At 55.3% G+C, this 18,910-nt stretch overlaps 2 protein-coding genes across 2 annotated transcripts; one reads left to right on the plus strand and one right to left on the minus strand.

Annotated features, from left to right (window-relative positions):
- Positions 1-7,478: 7,478 nt before the first annotated feature.
- NCS54_00555700 (Hypothetical protein) lies at positions 7,479-8,195 on the plus strand (the record flags this gene model as incomplete). Its single annotated transcript, XM_053151056.1, has 2 exons — positions 7,479-7,513; positions 7,967-8,195. 2 exons carry the CDS (start codon positions 7,479-7,481, stop codon positions 8,193-8,195), a joined length of 264 nt encoding a protein of 87 aa, XP_053007031.1.
- Positions 8,196-9,336: 1,141 nt separating this feature from the next.
- NCS54_00555800 (Histidine kinase) lies at positions 9,337-13,510 on the minus strand (the record flags this gene model as incomplete). Its single annotated transcript, XM_053151057.1, has 6 exons — positions 9,337-9,777; positions 9,845-11,344; positions 11,392-11,658; positions 11,712-12,538; positions 12,593-12,625; positions 12,679-13,510. 6 exons carry the CDS (start codon positions 13,508-13,510, stop codon positions 9,337-9,339), a joined length of 3,900 nt encoding a protein of 1,299 aa, XP_053007032.1.
- Positions 13,511-18,910: the final 5,400 nt, after the last annotated feature.

Genomic DNA, 18,910 nt, shown 5'->3' on the forward strand with positions numbered 1-18,910 from the left:
TATCTCGATTGCCCCAAACCAAGGTTGGGCCGTCCGTGGTGGGTTAGCAGAAGAGGGCTGCGTCCAACGGCGATGAGAGGATGAAGATGGCCAACGGTCTGTCAGTCTGCTACAGGCGCAAGCAGGCAATCCCTTCCAAGGGTGAGTGATTGTTCGAGGGTCCCGGAGGGCAGGGTTGGCAGGTGATCTCGGGACTGGATCTTATGAGGCGACTGATGAGGTGACGGGTCAAGGAGTCAAGCCCGGTGCCGGGTACTGCTGCAAGTCGCAAGTCGGGTTAAGTATCGATGTTCTGGACCTTTGGACGACTCCCGTTGGCGTGTGCGTTGCGCGCACGAAACCAGCCTGGCAAGGCAGGGAAGGATATAAGAAATGGGATCGCAAGAGAAGGGAAGGGGGTAGCCGTGAGGAAGAACAAGGCAGGGGGCGTGAGAGTTAGTTGCTCAACACAAACAAATCCGCTGTGGAGAGGAGTTTATCAGAACGAGCGATGAGAGGGCGACTCAGGGCATCGTGGGATCCCAATGCTGTAGATGGGGTGCAAAGACAGGGTCCAGGGGGGATACGGGGCAGTCTCTGAGGTGCCGCAGCCACCGGCAAAACAAAAGAGATAGTTCAATGGGAAAGAGAAAGAAAGACAGGGTTTTGGAAGCGAGGATAGAATCGTGAGAGCGGAAGTGAAGTGAGCATGAGAAGAGGCGTGCGTGTGGAGGAGAAAGTGGTCACAAAACATCAGATTCCTACATTCATCGCACTCCGTTCGGGGGGTGCACCGGCGCGGTGCGTCTGTCTGTCTTCTCACCAGAGGCCCAGAGGCTCGCCAGGAACTAGAGAGGGCGTGGTCTAGCCCAGCCAGCCAGCTCCCAAGGGGGGCGTGAGACTATGCCGCCGTGGTAGAGGTACAAACAACCATCCGCCGTCAGGACACACAGCCTTGGCGTCCGCCTCTGGTCTCACTGGCTTGGCTTCATTCGCTGCCTCTTGTTTTAAAGCTCCATGCCTCTATCGGTGGATGTCGAGCCTCGATGTTCGAGAAGGATGATTGATGCAAGGGCCGGCATTTGTTGGAACAGCCAGCTTGATCATCAAACAAGCTCCCACTGTGACCGCCATTGCATTGGCACGGACCGGACATTGCTGGGCTGAGCAACCGCACGCAGCATGTACCGCGCTCCATACAGTACAGTAGTTGAAGTTCAAATGGGTCGAAAAACAAGAAGCGTGGACCCGGGCCCTGTCGTCGGCTACGTATACGATAGGGCGGGCACCTGGACGACATCGAGATGCCCCGTCTTGGTCCAATGCATGCATCCGTGGACCATATCTGGGGCCATGGGCGAATATTGAGGTCGCTTCAACGCAACGCAACGCTACCGTACCGGCGCCCGTGACCAGAAACTCCAACAGAAGCTATGGGTGCCTGGGATCAGCGAGTCAGGCGAGCGAGATTGCAAAGAAGCATCGCGGGAATCTCGAGAATCCACCATCGCGCGGCTGCTGTCACTGTTGCTGGTGATGGTGGTGGTGTTTGGCCCGCGTCGCACAGAGCTTGTGGCCCTTCATGATGCTCTGCTGGCCAAGGCCAGGGCCAAAACTGTCATGAGCTATGGCGCATTGTGCATCCTCCATGAGGAGAAACGGGCAACTGAGCATGGCGATCAACCGTCAATTGATTGATTTGCCCCAACGCGGCAAGATCCCAAGGACCGGCTGGATGCGTCACCGTCACCTTTCCACACCCATCCAGTCCACAGGCGCGCGAGCCTCATCGACTTGTTTGCTCCCTTGGTGGTTGGCCCAGAGGACGAAGGAGCATGTCCGCAGCGCAGTAGCTCCCCAACTGCAACGGGAAAGATCTCGATCCCAATCCGTGAAACCGTTAAAGTATGGATTCTGGATGGGGTGAGAGAGTCACGCTGCCGGACCAAGTCTCGCCATCATATCGCTGCCCTCGCGGCATTGCGGCCAGAGGCTCGAAACTCGCCGAGACGGTGCGTAGCGATGCCCGGAGAAGCGTGATGGCCGTCAGGGCCAAAGGCGAGCTTGTTCTTGATAGGGGATCGCTCGTCGGCAAGCAGATGGTCGTGGGTTAACTAAACTGGAGCTCGACTTGAGTTTGAAAGGCCGGAGCAAATACAGTGCCCGGGGGGGTGTGGAGCTGTGTTATGAGTGACGCACGCCCTGTCCGCCGTGGGTTGTTCCTGATCGCCATCGGGCCATGGGCCGTTGTCGAAATCGAAGTTTGGCTCATGGATCGCACCACGCCAGGACTATCCCGACAGCATCATCGGGTGCGACTTTTCAAATCGTCCATGCCACGGCGCCAACACACACGATCTGCTTTGTCTAAATTCCCCAGTTCCCCCTTTCATGGGCCACATGGCACGGCCACCGACGTCTTTGCAAATCCCATCCTCACTGCAACGGGCCGCTCTCTTTCGTCATGTCGCGCCGACAGGCGACGCTGCCGCAATGCGAGGGTGTACCACAATGTAAGCCTCCCCCAGTCGAATGACGCATCCCGAAGGCAAAATCCAAGGCATCATGTGCTGGCTCCCGTTCACTCATGATGGGGCGGTTGTCGATGGTCAAGATGGCAAGAATGCACGACCCGATATCCCGTAGTCCCTTTTCATCCTGTCTCTCCGGTCTCTAGCTCCTCCGAGGGAGGGCCCTTCGTTTCTTTGTCAAAGTCGGTGATTGCAAAAGGCCCTGGTGAGGGTGAGCTTGCATGACCCAGAGCCATGAGCAGTGGGTGGGCGAGACATGCTGGATGCCAGCTGTTGGTCAGTAGAGCGCGGGTATGAATCGCAATGGCGCCGGTATTCATGAATGCGATGCTGGGCAAAGCCAGATGAAATCGCCCATGAGCATGATGGGAATTTGATCATAGGCCTAGAATCTCGATCCCTTCCAGCCTTATGATTGGCGGGCGAGGACGGCTTGAGGGGCCGGCTCCCCGTATAGGTGCGGCGCCTCCCCCTTTGCATCATTTGGTCCCGGGGCCTTGTTTTGTGTCTTGGGTTTTTCTGCCTTTTGCTCGTGCTTGTGCGCGCCATGGCATGGTCGCGGAGCAGGAGACGCCAGCGGCGCCCACGGCGGCCCACGATCCAATAGCCTGCTTCGCTGACTTGAACTCGGACAGACGAGCCTCGCGTCTGGCAAATCGGCGCAGCAAGGTAATCGGCCTTGAGGCTGGTGCTGAGCTTGAGGCTGAGTTAGTCCAGCGCTGTATGTAGATGCCCACAATGGTCGCCGCCTCCTGGATGGGCGTCGGAGGGCTTCCAAGTAGTCAGGCCCGAAGCGTTTCGGTCATCTCAGGCTGACCGCCAGTGTTAGGTTGGTGGCTAGAGAGTCATGGCTATTTCCTCCGCGTCCGTCTCCCCGAAGTTGAAGGAGCCATGGGCGCCGTCGCGGTCCCCGTCGAGTGATTGATTCAATGGGCGGATGATGATCGAGGTTGTCGAGTCTAGAACTCAGAAGGCGCCGAGGCCTCACGGCAAAGAAGTGGACTGGTGGGAACTGGGGGAAGGAGTGGAGGGCGTGTGGTTAGATTCTCAAAAGGCAGGAGCTGGAGGCACATGTACCAGTACCCTGCATATGGAAGGGGCCTGGCGGACGCCGCTTTCCCAAGCTACGGTATTCCCGGGGTTTACCGTCTTTACTTTGCTGGTCGAGCGTTTGCTCTTTTGGGCATGGTGGAAGCTGCCACCAGAGGAAAAGGCTTTGCTGATTGGGTAGGCATTTTGAGGATTGATGGACAGAGTTGTGAGAGAAACATCCAAGAAGCATAGGTAGGCATTTGCTTTGAATTGTAGAATCTGGGGGTTGAACGTGCTGTGATGGTAATTCCATGTTTCTATTTTTCTGCAATTATTGCTTCTGCCGCTAACATTCCAGAACAACTCTGGCCTGTCAAGATGAAGTAATTTGCCCACAGCACAAACCCTTGGTTGTAATCGGCACAGAATTTACCAGGAGCAGTTTAACCCGAGTTCATGTGCACATAAAAAGAAATCTCCGCAGCCCTGCTTTCCTGTCCCCACGACAAACAGCCGGCCGATGCAGGGCGGCCGTAGGGGTACTGTACCACGGAGCTGAGCTCACTGTGAGAAAGGCGCTTCGCTTGGTGCCACAATATTCACCTGTGTGCGTTTCTCGCTTTACGATGTGGGATGCGCAGCATGGTAGATATTCGAATTCCACCATGGACGGGAACTCGACCCGTTTCCGAATAGTCTAGGTCATTTAGACAAATCTGCGCGTCTGTGTTCCAGACCCTGAGTTGGTGCAGATTGACAGACCCCTGGGACCGACAGATACGACATTGACTAAGGCACTGGACCCCCCCACCGGTCTGGCGGAACAGACAGACACACGACTGGGCGTACAGTACTGTAGGTCCTTTGGAGAATGAGAATTTCATCCTTCAGTGATCGAGATTTAATGCTACTTGCTACGAAGTACATGCCTTTTTCGGTGAGCAGGTGGCAAACTCGGCTGCAGGTTTGAGAATCGTTGCCGTGAGCTCCTAGAAGGAGATTGGCTGATATCCGGGGGAGACACAGGTTTTACCAACGAACAGCGTGATCTCCCATGTTCAGCTCAATGCTATTTCAGGTCAGGACCCGGCAGAGTGGGCGCGCTGTGATCAGATGCTTTTTCAATCAGTTCACGTTCAGCTGTATAGGTAATCGTTAATATGGCATTTCGTCCCTATATTCCGAATTTGCCCACTTTGTGTTGTGACATATCATGGATGGTAGTTTGAGGTAAGAGTGGCCTCACCGCCACCCCTGGCACTTTCCCGGCCGGTACTTGCTTGTCTGGCGCAACAATGGATTGAACTTAATGACATGTCACGCTTTCCAAGCAATCGAAGAAAGTCAACTTGATCGTCTCATCTTTTTCACATTCGACAAAACCCTCCCTTGTCAAAGAGCGCAAACACCCCGATCGATGCCTGTCTGCTCCTGTGCATTCTGTCATGGTCTTTGTCGTCGTCGCCGTGCCCCGCATCGTTCGAGATCTGATGGTCCAGGCCATGTGGCGCGCGCCTAGACCGATCGATGTGATACCCTCGCTCGACCCAGGCCCAGAATCTGAGATGCACCGAGGAGTCGGAGCCTTAGACGCCCCCAAAACCTGAGACCAAGGAGCAAGCCACCCGGCTTGGTGTCGACTTTGCTTTCGGACACTTTTCTTGTTGTCGTTGGTGACATCTCTTGTTGTTGTCGACGAGTCAAACAAGGTCTTGTTGTCGGAGCTTCAGACAAACCACCCAACTCGGTTCAAGAATACAGTACTGTACACCCACAGTCGACACTACAGAGTTTCATGGAGGTCTTCCTCATCGAGTGGCACGTGTGAAAGACGGCGGCAACAAACGCAAGAACGGATGAAACGCTCAACGGCAACCCAACTCAAGAGGGAGCAACGGCTGCCCTTGACAGAGGTATTGGCCCCCCCGATGTCTTTCGGACGGATATAGGCGACTAGCGGATGGATAGAGGGTTACACCCACGTGGACTCCCAAGCCAGGCCTTTCTCTCTCTGGCAACACCCTCGCATCAAGGCTCGAAACAGCTTTGTTCAGGCTTGCATTGGATGTCTAACAGAATAGGTACAGTGCTGTAGACAGACACCCACCCCCTCCCGGCCCGCCTCAGTGCCATCAACTCGGGATCTAGACCCAATCTACCATGTCCCCCACCATCGGTTTTCATCCACTTTCCCATCTGTGCATCCACCACCCTTCACATCGCATCGCATCGCATCGACACTAGGGGTTACGGCGTCTGCCACCACAGCAGCATGCGCCTTCAGTAGCAAGACAAGTCGACGGCTAGGACACATCCCACGCAGCCACAGCCACGTTCCAGGTACCTGGGCACCAAGCCCGCGCGCTTCAGTCGATCCAAGGGAAGGGAACGGAGGCCCGCTCCCACGGCAGCTAGGTAGGCACGCTGGTTAACCTCCGAGGACCCCAGGCCCCCAGTCCCAGGGCCCAGTGCCCGCCTGGTCACCTTGGCCGCTGCACCGAACCGCGGGCGGGCAGTGGCCTCTCTCCGTGAGCCTGCGTGAGGTGAGCTGAACCTGGAGCAGGACCTGGAGCCAGTGCCCCCCGCTCGACGCCGCAACGCAACAAAATCTCTCTCCGTTCTCTTGCAAACCCCGTACGAACCGCAGCAAGCACGCACGCACGCACGGCACAGGACCCAGGGTCATATCGTATCGCACCGTGCCGTACCGTACCGTACCGTATCGCATCTCCCCTCTCCCATAAACCTCGCTCCGGTATACATACGGCATATCTCTCATCAGCCCCTGCCTACCTGCCTGACCCTGACGAGCCCTGCATCTTTGAGACTGTTGAACAAACATGGCCCCATCAGATCGGTCAGCCGCCAACAACCGAGCCTCCAAGGCATCGGGGGATGCCGACCTTGCCCAGGTCAGTCTGTACTGAGTCACCTCAGATTTCCTTCGTTTGGGTCGATCGATCATCGGCTTGCTCTTGTGATATTATGCGTTTTATCATTATCCTTGCCCTGCAACCAACGCATCCGTCCATCCGTCCATCACGCATTGCATTCCATTCCAGTGCATCACCCGTCGCATCTCGCCATTCCCTCGTGGGCTGTTTGTCGGTATCTGGTGAGCACAGCACCAAGAAGATACAGGCAGACAATGGCGGCATTGGAATAAGCTTTCATTCATGATTCGACTTGACTCGAGTTGACTTAGGCTACTCTCGGTATTCTCGCTATTCCCATCCCTCATTTCCATTGCCATTCCCCATTCCCCGTCTATTCCCTCCCCTCCCTCCCCTTCCCCATCTTGATAGTCCAGACCCAGTCCAGCCCGGCCCAGCCGTGCGTCCATGATGGATGGCGCTCAACCAAGCCATCGGTCGAGACCTGGCTTGGCTGCCACGAGCGACTCCTCCTGATTTGCATCCTGCAGAATGCAGTCTTTCTGCATCTCGCCCTCCTGCCCCTGGTCCCAGATTGACTATATGGCTTTGCAACGCCTCGCCCACACCCCATCCGTGTCCCCGTCCCCATCCATACCATACACCATTACCCCAGCTAGCCTTACCAAAGCGCCTCGTTCCCGCTCAACTGACAGCCTCGTCGTTCTAGGCCTACCGGGATCTCGCTAGGTAACTACACTCGCTCCTTGTCTTGATGCTTGCATCTCGACCTCACCTCGCCCTCACCCTCACCCTCACCCTCAGCACTCCACGCCCCTCCACCGCCTCGTTCTTCCCTCAATCAGTCTCATCGAGTTTCTTTTGGTCGGTCTGTGCTATACTGTATTCACATCATTATCCATAACATTTTACCCACCTCCATGAAGGGACTTTTTCCTCCGCCCTGGCTCTTCTCAGACCGGACAGTTTCCCCACACCCGCTTTAGTACCTTGGTCAGATGCCATTGCTCGTCCTCCTCGGTTATGTCTTGGAGACATCAACATGTCGGCGTTGCCGACACTGGGTTTCGCCACGGCGTGCGGCATGTTTCGGCGCATTGAAGCATCTGCATCTTCAGGAACCTCGCTCACTGCATTGACCCGACAAGACTTAGCGGGAGATCGACCTTGCCGTCAGTCCTCGGAACCAAATCAGCTTCTGTCTTGCATCGCCAGTTGTTCAAGTGAGCCTACTGCCACCGCCAGGGCCTCAATTCTGCATCTCATGCTTTACCCAAGACGCTCCGACTGTCTCACTGCTCACCCTCGGAGATATACTGATGCCTCGCCGAAGTCAATGACATTGCCTTTGCCCTTGCTTTTCCCAATGGCTCCGAGTCCGCGGCTGCCTGTGCCTCTTTGCCCCCCCATTCCTTGCCTGCCCTCGTCGATTCCCCTCTCTCTTTCATCTTGGTTGCATCTCTTCTGCATTAGTTCAGGGACGGCCCCAGAGATTTGTCGCTAACATGGTTTCCTCTTCCCCCATCTCAGGGGTGAGCAGACTGCCACCGCCCTTGAGGCGAACCTTTCCAATCTCGAGAGCAAGCTTGATGCCATCCTCGCCGCCCTCGAGGCCAGAGCCGACCCACAGGCGCCCACCTCCGCCACAGCTGCTGAGGCCGAAGGCCCTGTCAAGACTCCTAGCCAAGCAGATGGCCATGCGGAGGCAAAAGAGGGTGCTGACAAGGACAAGCACAGGGGCAAGGAGGATACGGCGTGAGGGGGAGGGGGCTGGTGCTCCTACAGTAGCTCCGAGTACATGTGAATAACTCTGACAATGGCCGCCTCTTCGCTGTCTCAACCCTGACGTCAACGTAACATCGTGCGAGTTCGTCCTCCCTACTGTCAAAAGGGCGGAATGGGGAGCGTGAACCATGGCTGGGGCTGGAGCATCATGGCACGATTGGTCATGGTTGTTAGTCACAAGACAAACACAGCATTTCAACATGACAGTTTAGCAGAGATGGGCAAGTCCCCTTGATTTTCAAGGAACCGTCTTTATCCACAGCTTGAGAATAGCTACTCTCTTCAGACAAGTCGCCCTTGTTCACTCTAAACAGGCCCTTTCCCTTGCTTCCACATCGTGATCCCATATATTCCTCATACAGCAGAGAAACCCGCAACTGTTGAACCCATCAAGAAGAACAAAAAAAGCAGAGAGCATCCCAAAAGGAGAAAACCTTGTCTCCCACCATCACCTTTCCCAGAACGTCATTTCTAACTGCGTTGTCAACTTAGGATCGGTTCTCAAGTCGTAAGCCACCACCCAATCCAAGTTTGATATGTGCACCGTTGGAGCAAGCAATCGTTCCGCTTCATCATTGGATAGTCGACCGGGTTTGTTGTTGCAAAAATGCATAATAAACGCAGTTGTCCCATGAACCGAAAACGCCGAATCGAAGAATAGAATACAATCAAGAAGGAACCTCCCCCTGCCATGGCCTAAAAGCCCCGTGGTATAAAAAAAAGGCACGCGAGAGACACAACTTATCGAAGCATCCAGGGGTGTCGGATTGGTCCAGGACGGCGTTGGAAAGCCGCCTGCCGACTCCAATGTGCTGATGTGGCATGGTATCATGATCGAGAATCGGGCCGATCGCAGCGAGCCAAATCGCTTCGTATAAGGAAACGTCGATGAGCTTCATCGGACGGCGGCCATGTCCGCGATAGGGTCCAAAAATAGGTCCAGTCATATCGTCCAAGAAGCATCAGCAGTGGTGAGCGTTTCGAAACGCTCGACGTGCGCAGAGAGAGACGTGGGCGGGCGTCTTCATCATTATTGTTGTTATCGTCGTCGTGCTGCATCGCCTAGTTGCTGAGCGATCTCATGTAGATCTAAGAAGCGCGAGCACAAGCCCCTGTTAGTTGGACAGGCTCCTCATGTCAGAGAAATCGAGACGTGCTCTTGCCATAGGATCCTCATCCGGCGACAGCAGAGCCGGGCTCTCCTTGCCGTTTCCCGACAGAGGCTCTCGACTCGTAAAGGAGCGGCCCTCCAAAGACGGTCGCAGGAGGCCTTGTCCTCCCTCCTTGTGTTTGGACGACTTGGCCTCAGCGTGGAGGGCCAGCTCGCGCTCGCGGTTCTTCTCGAGGAGTGGGCCACCGAGGGTGGCACACTTGAGGATCGTCTGGATGAGGTGGTTCTGCTGCAGGGGCTTGGACAGGTACTCGTCCATCTGTGCCTGGATGCACTTTTCTCGGTCGCCCATCATAGCGTGAGCCGTTAGAGCGATAATGGGTGTACGGTGTGTTCCTATGCCGCGCTCGTACTCTCGAATCTTTCCTGTGGCCTCGAAGCCTCCCTGTTTCCCAAGCGTTAGTCGAACCGTGATCCTTGGTCAAAGTCATCAACAAGCATATTATTCTTACCATGATGGGCATCTGCACGTCCATAAGAATAACGTCAAACTTCTTCCTCTTGACAGCCTCCACGGCCTCCCAACCGTTGCCCACAACCGTCACCACGTGGTGGTACTTTTCGAGGATCTTGACAGCTAACCTTTGGTTGACCGTGTTATCCTCAGCGAGTAGGATCTCGAACGACTTGGTATTATCAGCCAGCGAGGGGGTCGCTCGGTTCTCAAGGGCAGGGATCATGCCGTTCCCTAGATCAATGAGCTTGCAAGGAGTCGTCATATACGACGTGATTCCCAGATCCAAGCACGACTTGAGGCTGACGTGGACGACGGGTGCGAGGAGGACAATAGGGAGGTACTTGAAGTCGTCCACTGCTCTCAACCTCCGAGCAGTGTCGATCGAATCCACGAGAATGGCGTCGTAGGGGAGTGAGCCGCTAGCTTGAAGGCGTGTCAGGGCGGGGCTCTTCTCTGACTCGACGACGACGGGGTGAAGGCCAATCTGCTCCAGCATGCCCTTGATAGAGGCACCATCCTTCGACTGAGCCTTGTCGACAAAGAGAACCTGGTGTCCTCGGTAAGGGCGAATCTGCTGCTCGATCATAGCAGCGTCGTCGTGGGCAAGCTTGACCAGACATGTGAAGTGGAACTCGCTGCCCTTGCCCTGCTCGCTGATAACCCAAAGATCACCACCCATGAGATTCACGAGCCGTTTCGAGATGGATAGACCCAGGCCGGTTCCTCCAAACTTGCGTGTCATGGACCCATCGGCCTGCTGGAAGGTGTCGAAGATCAGGTCCAGCTTGTCCTTTGCTATTCCAATACCCGTGTCCTCAACGATAAACTCAACCGCATACTCACCAGGTCGTACATTTCTCTGCTCGACGCGTTCCTTGATCGTCAGGCTGACCTCGCCGTGCTCAGTGAACTTGATGGCGTTGCCAACAAGGTTCAGAATAATTTGCCTGAGACGGAAAGAATCGCCAATAACGTAGTCCGGCACGGAGCTGTCGACCTTGTAGGTGAGGTCCAAGAACTTCTCGTTTGCCTTGACGGCGAGAGTCTTGAGGGCGTTGAAGACTGTTCCCCGCAGAGTGTAGGGGATCTCTTCAATCACCATTCTCCGAGCCTCAATCTTGGAAAGATCCAAGATGTCGTCAATGATCGTCAGGAGGCTATTGGCAAGATTATTGACAATATTAAGCATCTCCCTCTGATATTGAGTCAGGTCGGTGTCTAATGTCAGTTGAGTCATCCCGATGATACCGTTCATGGGTGTTCGGATCTCGTGGGACATGTTGGCCAGGAACTCGGATTTGGTCTTGTTGGCAAGCTCAGCAGCCTCTCTGGCCTGGGTGTTTCGCTGGATAGAGTCTCGCAGATTTGAAATCATCTGGTTGATCTTTCGCTTGAGCTCATCCATCTCGCCCGAGGCTTCGACGTCGACGAGCTTGGTAAAGTCCCCGTCGGTGGCCAGGTTAGTAATATCCGAGAAGGCGCGCACTTGCGTTGTCTGCATCTGTCAGCTACTGTCATCGCTTGTAGGTCGAGACTTCTTACCAAGTTGCTAGCCATGGTGTTGACGTCTGTTGTAATCTCCTTCCATCGGCCGTCCAGTCCGGCCACATCGGCTTGAGCCCCCATCTTGCCATCAACGCCCACATCCTTGGCGACTCGTTGCACTTCGTAGCAGAAGCTAGACAGACGGTCAACCATGTTGTTGATGGTCTCTTTCAGCACCTGTATCTCTCCATTTGCTTCGACCTTGATCTTCTGGCTCATGTCGCCATTTGCAATGGCTTGCGTGACTGTTGAGATGCTTCTGACCTGGGGGGTTGTTAGTAACATGGCCATCGTTGGTTGCGAATGCGGGACCTTACCTGGACTGTGAGATTCGAGGCCATCGTGTTGACGTTTTCTGTGAGATCCTTCCACTTGCCCTCGACATTGGCTACCTGAGCCTGTCCACCCAGCGTTCCATCCGTGCCGACTTCTCGGGCGACCTTGCTCACTTCGACGGCGAATGTACCCAGGCGGTCCACCATCTGGTTGATGGTGTTCTTGAGCTCCGCAATCTCGCCCTTGACCTCGACCCCAATCTTCTTTGTCAGATCACCCTTGGCGACAGCAGTAGTAACCTTGGCAATTTCTCGCACTTGAGTCGTCAGGTTCATGGCCATGCCGTTGACGTTCTCTGTGAGATCCCTCCAGGTGCCTTCGACGTCGTGCACAGTAGCCTGACCTCCCAAACGACCCTCGGTACCGACTTCTCTGGCGATCTTTGTAACTTCGCGGGCAAACTGCTGGAGCTGGTCGACCATGGAGTTGATTGTAGACTTGAGATCAAAGATTTCTCCCCTGCAGTCGGCCTGGACCTTTTGCGTCAAGTCTCCCTTGGCGACAGCGGTCGTGACCTTGATAATGTCGCGGACTTGGGTCGTCAAGTTGTTGGCCATGGCGTTGACATTGACGGTGAGATCGTTCCACATGCCCTGCACTCCCCCTACGTCGGCTTGTCCACCCAGCATACCTTCGGTTCCGACATCTCTTGCTACGCGAGTGACTTCAGATGCAAAGGTCCGTAGTTGGTCGACCATGGTGTTGATGGTCTGTTGAAGCTGCAATATCTCTCCCCGTGCAGGTCTCTCGATCTTCTTTGTCAGGTCACCGTGGGCTACAGCTGTTGTAACAGAGGCAATTTCTCGCACTAGACACACGCCCGTCAGTCTCAAAGTCTGCTCGGAACAGAAGGGATACCCACCTTGATCGGTCAAGTTCTGAGCCATTACGTTCACTAAGGGGCACTGTTAGCAGTTACAAGACGAGGTGAGACCGTTGGGATTATACCATTGTCCGTCAATTCCTTCCATGTTCCATCAACGCCACCGATGCGGGCTTGTCCGCCCAGTAGACCCTCAGTACCGACCTCACGAGCGACCCGCGAGACTTCGCTGGCAAATGTTTGCAGTTGGTCCATCATGGCGTTAATAGTGCGCTTGAATGTCGTGATTTCAGGGTCCATCTCAACCGTGTTCATGCGGACCTTCATGGTCAGGTCGCCGCGGGCGACGGCGGTGACGATTTCGCCGATTTCCCTCAAGGCCTTTTGGAAGGCCTCGTTGGCCTTTTGGTGCTTCCAGAGCTCCCGCTCCAGAGTGGCAATGCGCTCCTGCTCGAGGACCTCGAGGGCTCGCTCTTGTAGCTGCTTCTGCTCCAAGAGCTGGGCGTTGACGCCAGCCAGCTCCTCTCGCTGGCTATCGAGCAACTTGGACTGGTCGTCGACATGTTCTCGAAGTCCTTCGAGGGCTTCTTTGGTCAGCTGGTAAGATGGCAGATGCGGAGAGTGCAAGCTACCTTGGGCGTGAATGACTTTGGACTTGGGGCGGGTCGTCAGCGCAACGTTACTGTTGCTGGTGTCTTCGCCGCCAAAGAGGGTGTCAATGGCCTCGTTGGGCGTCTCGGGGAATGTGGACGTGGCCGAGGCCTGGCTCTCGAGCTTGCCCACGCGCAGGGCGAGGTTCTGGAGTTCTATCTCAAGCTTGCGCTTGGCGGGTGTGTCGCGGCCTGGTAGCTGGACCTGGGACGCTACGCCCACGGGTATCGAATTGGGCAGTCGGGAATCTGGGGCAATCGATGCCACGATCTCGGCGGCGGCGGCGAGGGCCGCATCGTCAATCATGTTGGCGGGGGCAGAGACTGCTGAGCCGCAGTCAGGCGATCAGGCAGGTTTTCGCGCTTTCGGGCTCCAACAGGTCGAAAGATGGGGTGTGGGATAATCGGGTCGAAACAGTTGAAATGACGACAAACTCTATGTGCAGAGTCGATGAAAAAAAAAAAAAAAAAGAGTCGAGCGGTCGATTGAAGGAAAGTTGGAGGCGGGTGCCAGAAGAGGCGATGCGACGACCAGATCAACGACACAGTAATAGCCGACCGCACAGCATCCTCGAGTGTAGGGTGAAGAGGCTTGGGTTCACGGCGCGATACACTGGGCAACGGCGAGGCGAGCGATACCGGGATAAATCAGAGCAAATGTATAGAATCGTCTTTGTGGCGGTTGGTGTGTGTGGCCTCAACTAGACGTAGCGAGGGAGAGAGGGGGTTTCTCTGGGGAATGAAGCAGGCGTGCCCTGCGGTCGTCGAGAAGCCGGATGGCGATGCTGCGACGGGCAGTGTGAGTGAGGGTAGAACCTTTTGGAGTTGACTGAAGCGGGTGTAGGATGGGTGAGAATGATTGATTGATGGGGACAAGGACAAAGGGTGGTCCCAGCAGCACCAGCAGCAGCGAGCAAGCACAGAGAGACACCTCAAGTCTACCTACCCAGGGGGGGGGCTTGTCCCTGAGATACCTATTACAAAGTGGCGCGTCCGCGGGGGTGGCATGTACCTCCGGGACGGATCCTGGGTCCCTCGGCCGCTACGATGAAAAGGAGGGCGACAAAAGAGATAAAGGCGGAGCAGGGCAATCGTGCTAGCATCCAACCTGGCCTAGCCTGGTTACTTGTTCTGGGTGGTGACCTTCTGTCTGTCTTTTTTTTCCCTCTGGCAGCTGGTCCACGGGCGTGTCGTATTCCGTGCTCACCATGTAAGGATAGCTGGGGCAGAGGGTCTCTTCCAGGGTGGTGTTGTCCGGCTTGTAAGTGTAATTCGAGCACCGGCATGATGGGACGAGATAGGGCCTTGGAAGACACAGCCGGTAGCGAAAAGAGTGAGGCATCACAGCAGCCCGTGAGGGGAGGGAGGGTCTTGGGACTTCACTACGGAGCCTTTGGTCTTGGCTGCTCCTATCAATTAAAGATGCTTGCTCCCTCACAGGGAACACGACGGTATTCATTGGATCTCGGCCCTCCCTGCCCGTAGTCAGATGCTCTGCATAGGTAGGGTTGGTAGGGTTATATACTGCGTATATGCGAGTATAAACGATTCGACTCGTTTGCATATTCGATGCTGATTCCTCTTGCCTCCCCCTCTTCCTTGTTCACTTGAACAATGAGGGTGTAAACCCTCTATTTCCGATCCAATCTCTCCCTACCACCCCCCAAAGTACAATTGCTCGTCTCTCAGCCAAACAAATGGTACTCTGCAAATCAGGGCTGCGTCGCAACCTGGGATCAGCATCACTCCTTCAGCCGGGGGGTCCCCTTCTGGGGAAGCAGAGAGGGCATGGAGAGCCAGTCACAGCGTCCCCCCGCCCTCTCAACTGGGGTCTAGCGCCTGTGCGAACGGATCGATCGACATTGTCATTGACCGTTAACGTCGACTTTTGGGTACGGGCATTTTGCTGCTGCGTGCTCTGAGCGTGTCAGGTGCCTTGGGGAAGAAGGAAAGAGGGAAAAAAGTTCCATTGGGCGTGGTCCACTGCCTGAGCGCCTCACCCTCTGGAATGTTTCTTCCATCATCGTCTAGGTAGGCATTTCAGTAGCCGCTGGACGGGGCAGAGAGGGGGCGTTCTGTGCCGCAACCGTTGTCTTTGCTTTTTCCCTTGGCCTCCACTCTCTCTTTTATTGTCGCTCCTCGCAAAGTCGGTCAATGAATGGCTGCAGCTGGTGGGTGACTGGTTGGTGGCAATCTGGAGGTTGGCGCATTTTCTCTGGTGGCGTCCATCCACCTTTTCTCAACCGCGACACTTGCCTTCCATGGGCTTGGCAACAAGAACGAGGGCCCTGTTCCTGTTCTATCCGGGGTTTGTTTCAATGAATGGATGCGGGTTCCATTGAATTTTGGTCTATTGAAGTTTCTCGCCCTATCGCGCCTAGAGATGACACTTCACTTGCCAGAGAGTTTCGAAACAGGCGCCCTTGTTTCTTTCCTTTCCTTTTTCCCCTCATCTCTTCTCAGTCGTCTCTTCTTGTCAGCTTGTGCATGACAGAGTGTAACGCTCTTGAGAACCAAGACGGTTGATGTGGGGAAGTTCCATGCCGCTCGCACGGTGGCGATACCTACTTAAGCGAGGGAGAGAGCTCCTCAATTCTTGCTTGTGTCTTTAAGGGCATGAAATTCTTGATTTTTCAGCTTCCATCTGCTGCTGCTTAATTTATTGCTCGAGTCGCGAGTCGTACGTGGTCCCAGGCCTAAGGCCGGAGGTGGATCCATCGGCCCTCGTGTTGAAATTGTAGCATGACAGAATTCCTGTCCTAGCACCAACGATCCGGGTGCCACCCTTTGTCGTTGGTGTTTGAACGGCTCTCGAGCTGTCAAGACGCGGCCTCGTCTCGGCTCGGATGGAGCACCCTAGTCGTGGAGCCAGTTAAAGGCGGCGGGCTATTTCCGTATTGCATCCCATCCCATCTCCCATCGTCTGCCTGCCTGTCGGAATCCTCAACTTGCTTGATGAGCTCGACCCCAGGAGCGCGTATCAGCACGGTGCGCTTGTCTACCCGCGCCACTGTCGACGTCGACCATACATTGACGGGCCCCCGCAGGATGGGCAACTCTGAGTCTGGCCTGGGCCACGAGGGACAGTGGCATCCGTCGTGGGATGGCGTTTGTGCGAGGGGGGAGGGGCGCACACGGGAAGTTGCGGCGGGCGGTAGCGCGGGTGGTGCAGGTGCAGCATTGTGATGGACGTGTCTGGCGTTTCAGGGCTGTCGTTCGCTCATCAATGCCCTCCCCTCCATCGAGAGAGAGGCGGCCTCGCCTGGGCTGGGAGATTTGAAGAGGAGACGTCCCAAATCTCGGCGCTTTGGGGCTTGAGCTGTTCGACGGGCGGGCTTATGCTGGTCGCCCGTCCACTAGAACCCACCCACACCCATCACAGTCCCTACTCGCTCGCGTTGAGAAAAAGATCAGACGGGGCAGCGGTGACGCGGGTTCAGGTTCAGGGGTCACGGAGAGTGGGTCGAATTCGAATACGCCACCTACGTCATTCGGGGCACCACAGCCGATCGGCCTCTGATTCGCCGACATGCCAGGTTCCCGAACTCGAGCGAATCAGCCTCACCCTTGGCGGACCTCGACGCTCGTTGCCGCTCCAGCCAAAAAGCTCCTTTAGATCGCGTTGAATCTTGGCACCTTCGCACGGTGTACTGGCAGATCTTTTGCTGGCAGTTTTCTCGTGTAGACGCAGAAAAACACTGTGTCAAAGTCGTTGTTGTATGTGTGGGGGGAAGAGACGGGACTCACACGGCACCAAGGGATGGATGGCTGCTCGCCCACGTGAGAACTGTTGGAAGTACATGTGCAACTCGGCTCTAGCTTGTTCTTGTTATCTGACAGGCCGTATTACAACGGGCAGCAGAGAGAAAAGAGCAAGGCGGAGAGGGAAAAAAAAAAAAAAAAGACATGCATCCTCTGTCACATGTACAGAGCACAACCGACCTATGGCAGCGCTCAGAACCCAGATGCCAAGTCTCGCCTCGAGGCCTCACATCACATCTCACGCCTCCGTCGACATCGGACGAAGAACCGCCTCCTCCTTTTCCGTTGCAGAGCCGAAGACCGTTGTTAACGCCATCCGTTTCAGGCGCCCGGATGGGGGTTGTCCGGACAAGGCCTCTTTCAGAAGCTCCCGAGGGGGGTTGAGATGGTAGGATGAAAATCACACCCCGAATGCAGTTGATGATGAACGGACCCTGAGGAAGATCTCGCGCTTTGTTTCGTCCCTCCCCCTGTGTTTCCCGCCATCATGATGTTGCGGCATATCCCATGGCGGCCTCCTTTCGAGGGCATTCCTCGCGACGTTCTTTGCGATGTTGCCATGATGATAATCAGGGTCGAAGCGGTGGCAAAATAGACTTGGGCACGATACTATCTTTGGGAGTTCTCCGGTCTCAGGCTGCCCGATTCAGGCGCGGGCGGCTGATCACAGACCACATCCCATCGAAAACACCACGGACTTCAATCGTCTGGTATTACGTCGATGTCCCCATCAACGGCCAACAGGCTTGCACCAAGTTCCAGATCATCACCCACAAACCCACATGTGTTAATCTCATCATCCTCCTGATCAACAACTGCTGCCTTGCTCGACAGCCGATCCCTCACAAAAAAAAAAATGAGGGATTGTCCCCCCGACTTGACCGATTCTCTCTGTCTTGTCTGCCCCTCATGAAATCTTCTGGGCGGCTCCGCCTTGAAGCGGGCCCTGTTGGACCCTGATTTTTCGAATAGCGTCCCTCCTATCAAGGCCTTAAGCCTGTTTCGGACTCGACGGGACCATGCTCCACTCCATTTGACCCTCAGGAAGGCAATTCTCGTGTTCTGCCAGATGTAACCCGTTCGTCGGTCAGAGCGAGAACAATGGGCCAACGGCAGAGCCAGCGTCTCGGTAAATAGGAGAAGGAAGAGCATGGCCTCAAAGTTTATCATGGTCGTTGGCGTTGATCTTGTCCAGTTCAAGGGGCTGCTCCCCTGTCTCACCATGAATGCATTGAAGCATTAACAATCGCGCCGCTTGCGTATCTTGTGCGAGCGTGTAAAGCAGTCTCCCCCCCCCTACAGTTCGGTTGCCTGCCGAGAGCCACTCCTTGCTCGGCCGAGTCGCACACAAATGCACATCCATATGTAGAGGAGACCCGGGAGAGCCTCCTCTCCTGTTGATGCCGTGTTTCAGGGAGAAGAGCCAGAGGCACTCGATTTCGGCCGTGACCCGGTAATTTGCCTAGTCGCACGATATCTTCCGTGCAATGGCAATCACTTGCATGGCCTGGGATCGACGGCAGGCATGATTGCTCGGTCCTGTTGCAGTAAATATTAGCCTGAATTCATATCGCTCCGTGATATTGAGTCCTCGTATAAGTACAGGGTAAGCAACCTGACTAGAAATAACATCAACACCAACAACCTTCTTGGTGATCTTATAGAGCCAGGCACCCTATATCATTCGGTATAGTACGACACTTATACGTATGGCGACAGCGGCGATCTGCCTTAAGCGTCGTTTCAATATCATGGCTGGGGCTGGATCCTAGTTTAATTCACTTGTGTAGCATCAGCCCCTAGGATGACGACAGGCCAGACTTGCTAACCTAGGCTCGAGGACAAGTCCATCAAGTCCGCCTAAGCTGTCAATACAATGGCGAACGTAGGCGACAAGTTTACAATATCACGAGAGGCCGGCGAAGAAACTCTGTCACATGCAAAC

This window comes from Fusarium falciforme, chromosome 4, assembly GCF_026873545.1.
Source record: "Fusarium falciforme chromosome 4, complete sequence".
NCBI classification, from domain to species: domain Eukaryota; kingdom Fungi; phylum Ascomycota; class Sordariomycetes; order Hypocreales; family Nectriaceae; genus Fusarium; species Fusarium falciforme.